General features: G+C 44.1%; 2 protein-coding genes and 1 pseudogene across 3 annotated transcripts; 2 read left to right on the top strand and 1 right to left on the bottom strand.

The window, feature by feature from the left end:
- Window positions 1–4,133: 4,133 nt before the first annotated feature.
- On the bottom strand, window positions 4,134–4,782 carry LOC310830706 (histone H2A-IV). Its single transcript, XM_083710539.1, has one exon. The coding sequence runs from the start codon at window positions 4,643–4,645 to the stop codon at window positions 4,256–4,258; it is 390 nt and encodes a 129-aa protein (XP_083566665.1). The 5' UTR covers window positions 4,646–4,782; the 3' UTR covers window positions 4,134–4,255.
- A 125-nt stretch (window positions 4,783–4,907) lies between these two features.
- LOC310830707 (histone H2B 7 pseudogene) lies at window positions 4,908–5,609 on the top strand (annotated as a pseudogene). Its single transcript has one exon. The product of its transcript is annotated as a histone H2B 7 pseudogene (transcript).
- A 3,405-nt stretch (window positions 5,610–9,014) lies between these two features.
- On the top strand, window positions 9,015–9,515 carry LOC310830903 (histone H4; the record flags this gene model as incomplete). The annotated part of the gene is made up of 1 exon (XM_083710733.1): window positions 9,015–9,515. One exon carries the CDS (start codon window positions 9,015–9,017, stop codon window positions 9,324–9,326), a length of 312 nt encoding a protein of 103 aa, XP_083566859.1. The 3' UTR covers window positions 9,327–9,515.
- Between the last annotated feature and the right edge of the window lie 2,837 nt (window positions 9,516–12,352).

Genomic DNA, 12,352 nt, shown 5'->3' with positions numbered 1-12,352 from the left:
GCAGTGATTCCAGTTCGTGTTGCCATTGTGAAAAGTGAATGACGGGAAGGCTTTTTCTGAAGTCGGCTCGTTGGTCTAGGGGTATGATTCTCGCTTCGGGTGCGAGAGGTCCCGGGTTCAAATCCCGGACGAGCCCTCTTTTTTTAATTCTTTTTTAAAAAATCTCTATTTTTCAGTTGCTGTAAGAAAACAGATAAAGGGTATGGGAAAGCTGAGACCAGACGAGATTAAAATGCAATGAGAGACTGATGAGAAAATATTCCAGAAATTAACTAGGTGTTCGTGGTGGTGGTGTTTTTTTTTAAAGGGTATTTAGCTAAACCATTTGTGAAATTTTGAAACGCAACAGAGCTTACCGGAGCATATAAAAGAAGAGATGCAATCCTAACACCAGATGCATACATAGAAGAGGGGCCGGGACACAAATCTGAATTAGTGTCATTCTACTGATCATTGCTATTGTGCGATGTTTAAAGTTTTTATTTATTTACTCAACATCGATCAAAATGTTCCTGAAATCGTGGACGACTGATCAATGGTAGAGGGCATGTGCGGAGGTCTCTGTGGCGCAATCGGTTAGCGCGTTCGGCTGTTAACCGAAAGGTTGGTGGTTCGAGCCCACCCAGGGACGGTACAGTTTTTTATTATCACGATCTAAAATTACAGAGGTTAGTAATTTATATGGCCTCTTAACTTAGTTCAAACACCGATGTTCTGCCTAAGGCATTTTACTTAATACTGAGACAACATTTACCCTTTACCAACAGCTTAGGCACATGTGTGAACTGCTGTTTATAATCATTATAGATGCTGTTGTTTACTGTACCATGAGTGGGCATGGCTTTTTACAAAGTACAAGACACTCAAGGGGCTTACAACCCAAAATTCAACACAGGAGAAATAACAAAGGGGTGGCTGTGAAGGCAGGAAAGCAATAAGTGATTAATGCAGTCACAAGGGCTCTAGCATTATGCCAACAATAATAATTGCATGAAGAAGGGCTTCTCCAAATTGGTATCCTCTGGATGTTTTGGACTACCTTCTATGTTGGCTTGAGCTGATTGAGGAAATTATCCAAAGAGCACCAGGTTACAGAAGGCTGCAGAAGAAGGGTCTGTTGTGCTTCTCTGTGTTTATATTGCTATAGACTTCACATTTCAGTGTCCACTCTTTGACACCCACACCCCTAAACTCCCACACTTTTGTACGCCTTTGTATACGTAGATATATGTGTGCGAATATAACATTCAGGCTGAGCATAATCCTTCATGCATATTCTCTAGGGATCTTTAGTCTACAAAACCGTAGGCCTTAATAAGTATCTCAGGCTGCAATCCTGCCTCGGTTTAGCTGGGAGTAAGTCCCACTGAACGCAGCAAAACTTACTTCTGTGTAGGCATGTGTAGGGTTGCCATATGTCCTCTTTTTCATGAGTAGAAGTCGCCAAAATGTGTCTTCTTTTTTGCTCTTCAAAATATGGCAACCCTAACCATGGTCCAACAAAGGTCCGTATAGTTAAAGCCATGGTTTTCCCAGTAGTGATGTATGGAAGTGAGAGATGGACCATAAAGAAGGCTGATCGCCAAAGAATTGATGCTTTTGAATTATGGTGCTGGAGGAGACTCTTGAGAGTCCCATGGACTGCAAGAAGATTAAATGCATCCATTCTTAAGGAAATTAGCCCTGAGTGCTCACTGGAAGGACAGATTGTGAAGCTGAGGCTCCAATACTTTGGCCACCTCATGAGAAGAGAAGACTCCCTGGAAAAGACCCTGATGTTTGGAAAGATGGAGGGCACAAGGAGAAGGACAGAGGACGAGATGGTTGGATAGTGTTCTCGAAGCTACAAACATGAGTCTGACCAAACTGCGGGAGGCAGTGGAAGACAGGAGTGCCTGGCGTGCTCTGGTCCATGGGGTCACGAAGAGTCGGACACGACTAAACAACTAAACAACAACAATCATGGTCCAGTGTTATTATGGATGGCCACAGGTTCAACAAACAACTCCTGCATACTACAGCAAGAAATCAGCCATTTTCAGCCTGGCTGTAAATTGCTCTGCTGTATCTGATTAAGGAAACACAGATTAGGTTACATTGCAATTTAACAACCTCCTGTATATTAAATTCTCAAGAGGGAGGGAGAAAGTCCATTTGAAAAGAGTCAGTGGATAAGTCTCAGATATTAATCATTTTATGGTTCCCTGTTACATGACTATATTCTTGGGCATCATTGTGGTTGTGAAATATGAGGGCTGTCTTCTACAATGGCTTTAAAAGAGAATTAGACAAAATAATAAAGGGGAGACAGTCAATGGCCACTAGCCACAATGGCTGCCTGGAGGAGGTAAAAGGTAAAGTAAAGGTAAAGGACCCCTGGACCGTTAAGTCCAGTCAAAGGCGACTATGGCATTGCGGCACTCATCTTGGTTTCAGGCCAAGGGAGCCAGCATTTGTCCACAGGCAGCTTTCCGAGTCATGTGGGCAGCATGACTAAACCACTTCTGGCGCAATGGGACATCGTGATGGGAACCAGAGCACACGGAAATGCCATTTACCTTCCTGCCGCAGCTATACCTATTTATCTACTTGCACTGGTATACTTTTGAACTGCTAGGTTGGCTGAAGGAAGCAATACTTCTGAACACCAGTTGCTCAAAACTGCATGAAGAGACCTAAGCTCTTGTGCTTTGGTTCTGCTTTCGGGTTTCCCACAGGCATCTGATTGGCTGCTGGGAGAACAGGATGCTGAGGTAGATGGGCTATGGACCTGCTCCAGCAGGGATCTTCTTGAGTATCTATTTTAACCATTCGAAATGGTTAAACTCTGCCCTAAACTGCTTTATCTTGCAACATCAGCATGCATATCTCTTGATTTAATTCTTTTGTATGCAGCTTTCCTTATCTGCTTTGTGTACATGCTTTGATATCACACCTGTTATACCAAGCTGAACACATGCTGAAAGCCTTTTTTTAAAATGGCTTGGCTATTTATTCCTATTTTAAATGGGTTCCACTTAATTTTACATGGGTGGGTGTATTAGGCTACTGCAGCTTTATCATAATTTACAGAGATTTAATGCTTTCATAACATGGTCCAAGAAGCAGGTTTTCTTCCTATATTCATGTGGGGAATTTGGAATCTGGAGTACTAGCAAATTCCAACATTCCTAGTCAGCGTAATCAAATAGGAACAACCTTGCAGATATTAAGAAGCATAAAGCACATACTTTAATTTCCCCCCTCTGAACAGTAGAGGAAACAGGGAAGAACGTTTGCAAAAATTGTTTTCTACTTTCTACACATGTAGGAAGAAGTTTGGTTTTGAACATGTGTTTCCATTTCTTAGTGTGTATAGGAGGAGGCCGGGAAAAAGCAAGTGGAACCTCACACACTATCATAAAGAATTAAGAAAAACCATTGCCGAAACCCGGGATCGAACCAGGGACCTTTAGATCTTCAGTCTAACGCTCTCCCAACTGAGCTATTTCGGCACGTGTGTTACAATACCTGAGCCCCTCCATCAGACATAAAACTTGCTGACCTACAACACACTACGTATCTCTTTCTTTAAGGACAGCAGGGGAGATGGTTGCTACATTGTACTATTGCTGTATTTACACATTGATGTGCTACATTGTTACGCTATCGGTCTGTATTATATTGTTACCCTATTCTAGTCACACTTGTATCCAGAGAACTCCGGAGGACTGAAGAGTATTGTACCGTATATTGCCAACTAAGAGCCCAGAAACTTAAGCCAAGAGGGAAACTCGGGAGACAGCAATGTCAAGTTATCTGGGAGTAAGCCTAGTAGAAAACAGAGGCTGGCTTCCAGGTGAAAAGTGCGCGAAGGGCTTCACAGCAAGCCAGACTTACACAAACTTCACATTTGCGGAAAGTTAAGATACTTAAATGATACTCTGCCGGATAAGCCTCATGTTAGATCCATGCTGTGCTTGCCGTTTTACCCCGGAAGAAACAGTACACACTGACACTGAAATAAGGCGGGAGAAAGTGTTTTACGCTCTGGCGATACCAGATAGTTGCAGGAACTGGCGCAAAGCATAAGACCCCTAAGTTACGTCTCTGCTAACTAGCACTGGTAATACAAATTCCATATTACGAATTCATTTTGTCAGAAAACATACATGTAATCAAATCAGCTCTTTTCTGGATATTGTGGGTGGCTCTTAAGAGCCTTTGTTGTCTGTTTTGAAATGTCTCCGATGTCTCCTAAAAATCCGAGAAGAATTTACTTGGCCTTCGCTTTATGGCTCTCGGTTTTCTTGGGAAGAAGCACAGCCTGGATGTTAGGCAACACTCCTCCTTGAGCAATGGTGACTTTGCCCAGGAGCTTGTTCAGCTCCTCGTCGTTGCGGATGGCGAGCTGCAAGTGGCGAGGGATGATCCTGGTCTTCTTGTTGTCCCGAGCAGCGTTGCCGGCCAACTCCAGGATCTCAGCAGTCAGGTACTCCAACACAGCAGCCAAGTAGACGGGCGCTCCGGCTCCGACGCGCTCTGCGTAGTTCCCTTTGCGCAGAAGACGGTGCACACGACCCACGGGGAACTGCAGCCCGGCACGAGAAGAGCGAGTCTTGGCCTTGGCCCGAGCTTTGCCTCCTTGCTTGCCGCGTCCAGACATGATACCAACTTCTAAAGTAGAACAACAACTCGAGATGAGAAACCGGAAAAGTAAGTCGCAACATGGCGATTCTGGCCCTTTTATACCCTCCCTGAGACTCAGCCTCGGCAATTTCGATTGGCTGAACGCTGAAAGCCACCACAGCGTCCAATGAAAGCGCGGCTTCTCATTGTGCCCAATGAAAACGCCGAGGTCTCACGTCACCCATTGTGATGATTGGTTGGTTTCCAGAAAACCTTTTGTGCGCGTTGCGCTTGCTTAATCAGGGCGCCGAAAGGAGCCAATAGGAAAGCGGGAGGATTGTGCGCCGAACCGCGGGGGGACGGTGAATAAATAGGCGTGCTGCGAAGACTTTGCTAGCATTTGTTTTTTCACCCATATTCTCAGTTGGTCGCAGTTTCAGCTTAGCAGGATGCCTGAGCCAGCCAAATCCGTGCCTGTTCCGAAGAAGGGCTCCAAGAAGGCCATCACCAAGACGCAGAAGAAGGGCGACAAGAAGCGCAAGAAGAGCCGCAAGGAGAGCTACTCCATCTACGTCTACAAGGTGCTGAAGCAGGTCCACCCGGACACGGGCATCTCGTCCAAGGCCATGAGCATCATGAACTCCTTCGTCAACGACATCTTCGAGCGCATCGCGGCCGAGGCTTCCCGCCTGGCGCACTACAACAAGCGCTCCACCATCACCTCCCGGGAGATCCAGACCGCCGTCCGACTCCTGCTGCCCGGAGAGCTGGCCAAGCACGCCGTCTCCGAGGGCACCAAGGCCGTCACCAAGTACACCAGCTCCAAGTAATTCCTTATTCTTGGCACAGCAGCTTTTTTAAACAAACCAACGGCTCTTTTAAGAGCCACCCACTTTCTCTGCAAAAGAGCTAAATTTGCTAGAAAAACTGCGCGTGAGCTTTATGTAAGAGGCTTTACTTGTGTGTTAATTGTCTCGTGGAAATAAATGCAAGTTACTTTACATTGTGTTATGAGATGCTCCTAAAGCTTTGCTTTTGAGTCTTGGCCTGCAAATGAGGGGAGAAGCTCTGTTTCGGTAGGGAGAGGACTTATATTGCTCCGATGGGACACATTCAACTTAGCTAAGATGCAGTAACTTAATTCCATTAATTGTTATTACCTTTAAGTCGTGGTACAGATCTTATCACTTGTGAATTAAAAGAGCACCAGACTTTTGGAAGATATAATCACATAAATATATATATCCCTTCTCCACCTAATGTTTTAATGGCCTGAAGCTCCCATCTGAAAATTTTACACTCCTGGACAGATGAATTTTTAGAATCCATCTGGCAAGTTATTTCTTTCTTTCTCTACTTCTCTTACCCATCTCAATGCATTTTTCTTCTATTCATTTCCTCCCTCCCTCCCTCCCCATTTTATACAAGCCCTTTTCAGTCTCCACTAGGTTTCCCAACTTGGCCTGTTTCTCCTATGTCTCTTAAAGTCAAAAAGCCCATACTGTTTTGAGTGCTCCAGAACTTAACTCCCAGCTGCCTTCAAATCTTCATTTATTGAAATCACCAACTTGTTTCCATTTCCCCTTCATTCCCACCATCTTCCAAAGTCTGCTACACAGCAATGTGTTTAGTGGTATGTTTGGCTAATAAGGCAGATGTTTCACAGAAACATCTATTGCTGTAGGGAGGCAGTTCCCAACCCACCTTCTGATTAGGGTTACAGCTGTTCTTATTTCAAAGTCAGTATGCCAATTCCTTTTCAACCAGTAATGTTTTGTGTAAAGTTGCATTTGTTTGGGGAGCCAAGTTCTGGTGTGCACCTAGGTCTCAAAATATTCTGAAAGGGGACATCAGGGCTGCATGTTAAATTTGCAGACTTTTCTGGGAATACTAGCAATCAGCAATAACTGATTGGAACACCCGAAGTCTGATTAGATTCCGGTCCTTGCTGGTAACCCATCAATTCAATAATCATGTGCAGTAGTACATACTCTTGTGGGATAACATCCAGCTTCCTTTATTCACAGTCTTTTAACTTGGGTCACTAAAAGAAAACTCCTGCATACTGTCTGTGAAGTGGGGATCCCACATGTTGTACCACATTGGTTGCAGAAAGGTATATGAAAGATTCACAGTTAACTATTCTAGGTGAGTTGGCAAAGTTGAAATAAACTGAGTTCTAATCGCAGCTCAGCTAACCAAGGTGACCTCGGACCAGCCACTGTCAACTTTACCTACCTCACAGGGTTATTGTGAAGATAAAAATGGGGAGGGGAAGAACCACATTGAGCTCCTGGTTGGAAAGGTGGGATATAAACACAATATAAGAGTATGCGTAACAGTGCTTTAATGAAAAGCATTTCGCAGAAGCAACTTCACAACTTCTTTGCCACCTCTTAAAGCAGGGGTCAACAACCTTTTCCAGCCATGGGCCGGTCCACCGTCCCTCAGACCATGTGGCGGGCCAGACTATATTTTTTGGGGGGAAATGAACGAATTCCTATGCTTCACAAATAACCCAGAGATGCATTTTAAATAAAAGGACACATTCTACTCAAGTAAAACCACTCTGATTCCCATACTGTCTGCAGGCTGGATTTAGAAGGCGATTGGGCCAGATCTGGTCCCCGGGCCTTAGGTTGCCTACCCCTGTCTTAATGTAACATAGGTTTGCTAAACAACTGTAGATTGTACACTGGTTATCCATGTTGCTGTATTCACAGGAGCAAAGGCAGGCGAGCAGCATGAGGAGCTTCAACTCGTGCTAAGGTGCACCATCCTATAGGATCATGGTAAGAGCTTGTTGGGTCAGGCCAATCTAGCACAGCATCCTGTTATCACAGTGGCCAACCAGATGCCTGTGAGAAACCAGCAAGCAGAAGCTGAGCATGAGCACTCTCCTCTCCTGCAGTTTCCAACAACTTGTATTTAGAAGCATTTGTATATATATAAGAATCTGTTTCAAACACTGCATATTTATGGTCCCCCAGTACTTTTTTTCTTAGGATCCTTCAGGATCTCTGAATCTACAAAATACCTTGGTCCAGCCCCTTTTGACACAATCTGTGGTAAAGTGCCTGGGTATTATCTGAATCTTTACTGGAGGCCCCCACATAACCAACCTCTTTTGTGTTAAAGAGATTGTTAAGCTGGCAACACTTTGTTGAATTGACGTCACACTACCTGAAGATATCAAGCTGCAAGATATCTCAGCAGTTGGGTGCAGTTTTGCAGCACCGGTGATGCCCTGCTGTCCGTCAAAATAGCTGACCTCAAGTGAATATACCAAAGATGTATCATGAAAGTGTTTTGTCCACAGCTCCACTCATTAGGACTTTTGCAACACATCTTCATTAAACTCTGATTAAGTGTTGAGGATCACAAAAGTTACCTGAGATCTCTAGGTTTAAGTGGTCTCCTGCTGTGTATAATGAAAAGGCTACAGCATCGGTGCTGCTGTTGGCTAGGTGAATAAACAGCTACAGGAAGCCTGCTAGAAAATAAAAATGGGCAAATCCATGGATGTAGCATTTGCACACACACAAAAACTTTTTGTGCATCTGTCAAGATCTTTCCGGTTCACCCTCCCGTTACGAATATGGAATGTATTCTCCCCCACCCCTTTTGTATGGGCACAGTAGACCGCACGCAGTCTTCACTTTCTATGAAAAACATCAATAAGTTGGGAAGCATGATGGAGGAAGGAAACTAACAATAAATGTTAGTGTCTTGGAATCGTAGCCACTGTTCTTTCCTGGACATAGCACAGTACTGGTACATAGCTAGGAAGGCTGGCTATGTTCATCCTTACTTTTTAAGCATCTCAGTTGGAAAGGTTTTTGGAACCCCCAAATTCCAGAACAATTTGGGGTACAATTGTATATACACACTTGGGAGTAAGCCCTGTTGTACTCAGTGGAATTTACTTCTGAGTGGACAGTGCTTATAGTTGCACTATTGATTTTTCATAGCTGTGTATCTTGTGATATATACATAATTAGGTTGGGCTTCATTTTATAATTGCTTATTATTTGTTCCTGGTTGAATTCTGCGTATACACATACTGCCACCAGCCGCTTTCAGCTATTCTGTCATAGCAGCACTGAAATATATATATAACGCGAATGATATCTTGCCGCCACGAAAACGCTAAAGCGAGAAGACTGTGAAGGCGCCAACAACAATTTCAAATTGAAAGGACAACGAGGGCGCCGATTGGCTTATTTGAAACTACCCAACCCTCTTCTCATTGGATAGAACCAAAGTTGCCCGCCAAGGTTTTTTTTCCTGGGAATTGAGCGGGAGGCTCCGCCTCTTGGTTTTCATTCTGGTCGGAAAGCATTGTATATAAACCGGCTTGGACAGCGGCAGAATCACATTTGGTTGGTGCTGCTGTATTTGTGAGGATGTCAGGACGTGGAAAGGGAGGCAAGGGGTTGGGGAAAGGAGGCGCCAAGAGGCACCGCAAAGTGCTCCGCGACAACATCCAGGGCATCACCAAGCCCGCCATCCGCCGCCTCGCTCGCCGCGGAGGAGTCAAGCGCATCTCCGGGCTCATTTACGAGGAGACCCGCGGCGTCCTCAAGGTCTTCCTCGAGAACGTCATCCGCGACGCCGTCACCTACACCGAGCACGCCAAGAGGAAGACGGTCACCGCCATGGACGTGGTGTACGCTCTCAAGCGCCAGGGCCGCACTCTGTACGGCTTCGGCGGTTAACGGCTCCTCCGTTTCCATAGACCAAAACATCAACAAAAGGTCCTTCTCAGGGCCACCCACCTTTTCTGGAAAAGAGCCAATCGCTGTCTTTGTTCTAATACAAGTTCAATAAATCGAGCACTATCAAAAATAAAAGTGGAGGGGAGGAAACTCTTAGAACATGCTGGCCAGGGAAGTTTTATTTGCCACCTAGAAGCCTTCTAATAAGATAACCGGCCACCATTCATATAAAAATAATTCGCCTCCATTCCTGCGTAGTGTCTTATTCCCTTTAAATGCTTTGCATTAGGAGCTATCTTTTCGTCTCCTTGGGTCAAAGCAGCTGTTCTGGAATGCCAAGTGACTACTTTAAACTTGGTCACAGAATGCAGTACGCTCTTGTTTGCAGAACTGATGGCTTCGCTTAAAAAAAAAAAGACTACATTCTTCATATACTGACAATAAACGCCATACTGCGTGCAGCAGAGTGGCGCAGCGGAAGCGTGCTGGGCCCATAACCCAGAGGTCGATGGATCGAAACCATCCTCTGCTAATTTTTTTTTTTTAAATCTTTTATTTTACAATCAGGTTTTTTTTTTTTTAAGTGCATAAAGCAATGTATTGGGGTTCCTTCCTAAAATGCTTTCCTGGGAGTCAGTCCTTCTGTACTCCAGCGAGACTTCTGAGTAGATTTGCATAAGAACAAAAAAAACGCTGCTATAAGTCAACGAGGCAAGAAATTAACGACGGGGTTTATTTTCTTCCTGATTTCCGGCGAAGTTCCACCGAGGCAGCCTCCACCCTCGGCTCCCCGTAACTTTATTTCAGCGCCTATTTTATTTTAAATAAAAATAGGGAGCGGCATTAGAGGTAGGAGAAAACGTGTTTTTATAAATAAATAGAAATAAGCTAGCAGAGGATGGTTTCGATCCATCGACCTCTGGGTTATGGGCCCAGCACGCTTCCGCTGCGCCACTCTGCTGCACGTGGAATGGTCTGTATTGTCTCTATATAAAGGATCAAGTCTCTCCCCAAGCTCTCCAAAACCGCAACGAAGTAACCATAGGACCTTACTTTCGGGAGAGGAATTCCTGCATGAAATATGGCAGATTAAAATCGTAAAGCCTATACCCTGATGCTCCCTACTTTACAATCCTACCTTTGTGTGATTCAATGGGTTTTTTTTTCCAAAAAAGAATTTCTATCTATATAAAGACACAGGGGGATACGTACCTGCCCGGGAGCAAGTCCCGTTCAAGTCAGTATGACTTTTGCATCTGAGATAGACATGCAGGATCGCGCCATCAGTCTCAGGCCCTGGCGACTCAGCTAATTCAGTGTTAATTTTAATCAAAGGGTAGGGGGAGGAAAATGATATCATCCTTTATGAAAATGTGAGGTGTAGTAAAAAAAACCACACAAAAATGCTGGTTATTTTCTCTTGCCTTGGCGTGTGTAAAATATAAGGGATGCATTTTGTAAATAAATTTGTTATCTGTCTTGTTACGTTATCTTCCAAGGTGCCTCCTTAGGGGCAAATACTTTTCATGGTCCGCACGCACGTCTGATTTTACTTTTTATTTTTATTTTTGTTTCTAATAAGCAGGATGGCTTATTTCTAGCATCTGGGGAGCTGCAACATTTGACCCCACTATGAGTCAGTCACTTCCAAGGTTGTTGTTTCCGTTTTTAAAAAGAAGATCTGTACACGATTACCTTGTAGCAAGTAGATGGATGGCTTGTGTTTCATGAAAGCTTTGCTACGGAACACCTATTTCCTGTATGTGGGGCTGGAGAATGATTTGGGATGGGAGAGGATTGCAGTCGCACTAGAAATTTATAAAGAAATTGCCACTCTTTATGAATACACCGAGTCGGTCACGACTGGACTGGTCAGGGGTCCCTTTACCTTTACCTATGAATACACAAACGACTGAAAACTGAACTGCTCTCCAGCCCTGCCCTGCCTCAAATATCCAGGGATAGGTGTGTTAGTCTACTTACTAGATAGACAGCAGGTGTGGGGGACTTTTAGCCCATCACATCTTGCTGAACTATAACTCCCATCGGCTGCAGCAAACCTGGCCAATAGCCAGGGGTGGTGGGAGTTGTAGTTTAGCAGCATCAGGAGGTCCAAAAATGCCTCCCTCCTGCTCTATAGCTTTCCCCAACCTACTGGCCTCCAGTGCTTGGGGCTACAACTCCCACCAGTTGAGTCAGAATGCAGGAGTGCTAGTCCAAAATATCTAGAGGGCACCAGGTTGAAAATGGTGGGTCCGCTACACTAAAAACAAAAAAGCAAGAGTTTTAAGGCACCTTCAGTCCCAATGTTGTTATGCGAAAAGATTCTTGTTGACCACAATTGGGTTTATTTCATTGCATACAGGTGAAACTCGGAAAATTAGAATATTGTGGAAAAGTTCATTTATTTCAGTAATTCAACTTAAAAGGTGAAACTAATATATGGGATAGACTCATGACATAGAAAGCGAGATATGTCAAGCCTTTATTTGTTACAATTGTGAGGTTTATGGCGTGCAGCTTATGAAAACCCCAAATTAACAAGCTCAGAAAATTAGAATATTAAATGAAATCAGCAAAACAAGGACTGCAAATAGAGCAATATTGGACCTCTGAGAAGTAGAAGCATGCATATGTACTCAGTACTTGGTTTGGGCCCCTTTTGCATCAATTACTGCCTCAATGCGGCGTGGCATGGATGCTATCAGCCTGTGGCACTGCTGAGGTGTTATGGAATATCAGGAAGCTTCAAAAGCAGCCTTCAGCTCTTCTGTTTTTGTTTGCTGATTTCATTTAATATTCTAATTTTCTGAGACTTGGGGTTTTCATCAGCTGTACGCTTTGCATGTCATGAGTCTATCTCATATATTAGTTTCACCTTTTAAGTTGAATTACTGAAATAAATGAACTTTTCCACAATATTCTAATTTTCCGAGTTTCACCTGTACATCGGGTCTGGGGTACTTTTGATTCCCAAGATGCTGCTGAGATACAACTCTCATAATGCCTAGTCCTTAGCCAGGCTT

Source organism: Podarcis gaigeae (assembly GCF_964106915.1).
Source record: "Podarcis gaigeae genome assembly, chromosome: 13".
Lineage (NCBI taxonomy): Eukaryota > Metazoa > Chordata > Lepidosauria > Squamata > Lacertidae > Podarcis > Podarcis gaigeae.
Note: the sequence above shows the minus strand (reverse complement) of the source record. Positions and strands in the feature narration are given on the sequence as shown.

Bases quoted from the DNA above. Each gene is read 5' to 3' on its own strand.
- LOC310830706 (XM_083710539.1), bottom strand. From the start codon at position 4,645: ATGTCTGGACGCGGCAAGCAAGGAGGCAAAGCTCGGGCCAAGGCCAAG.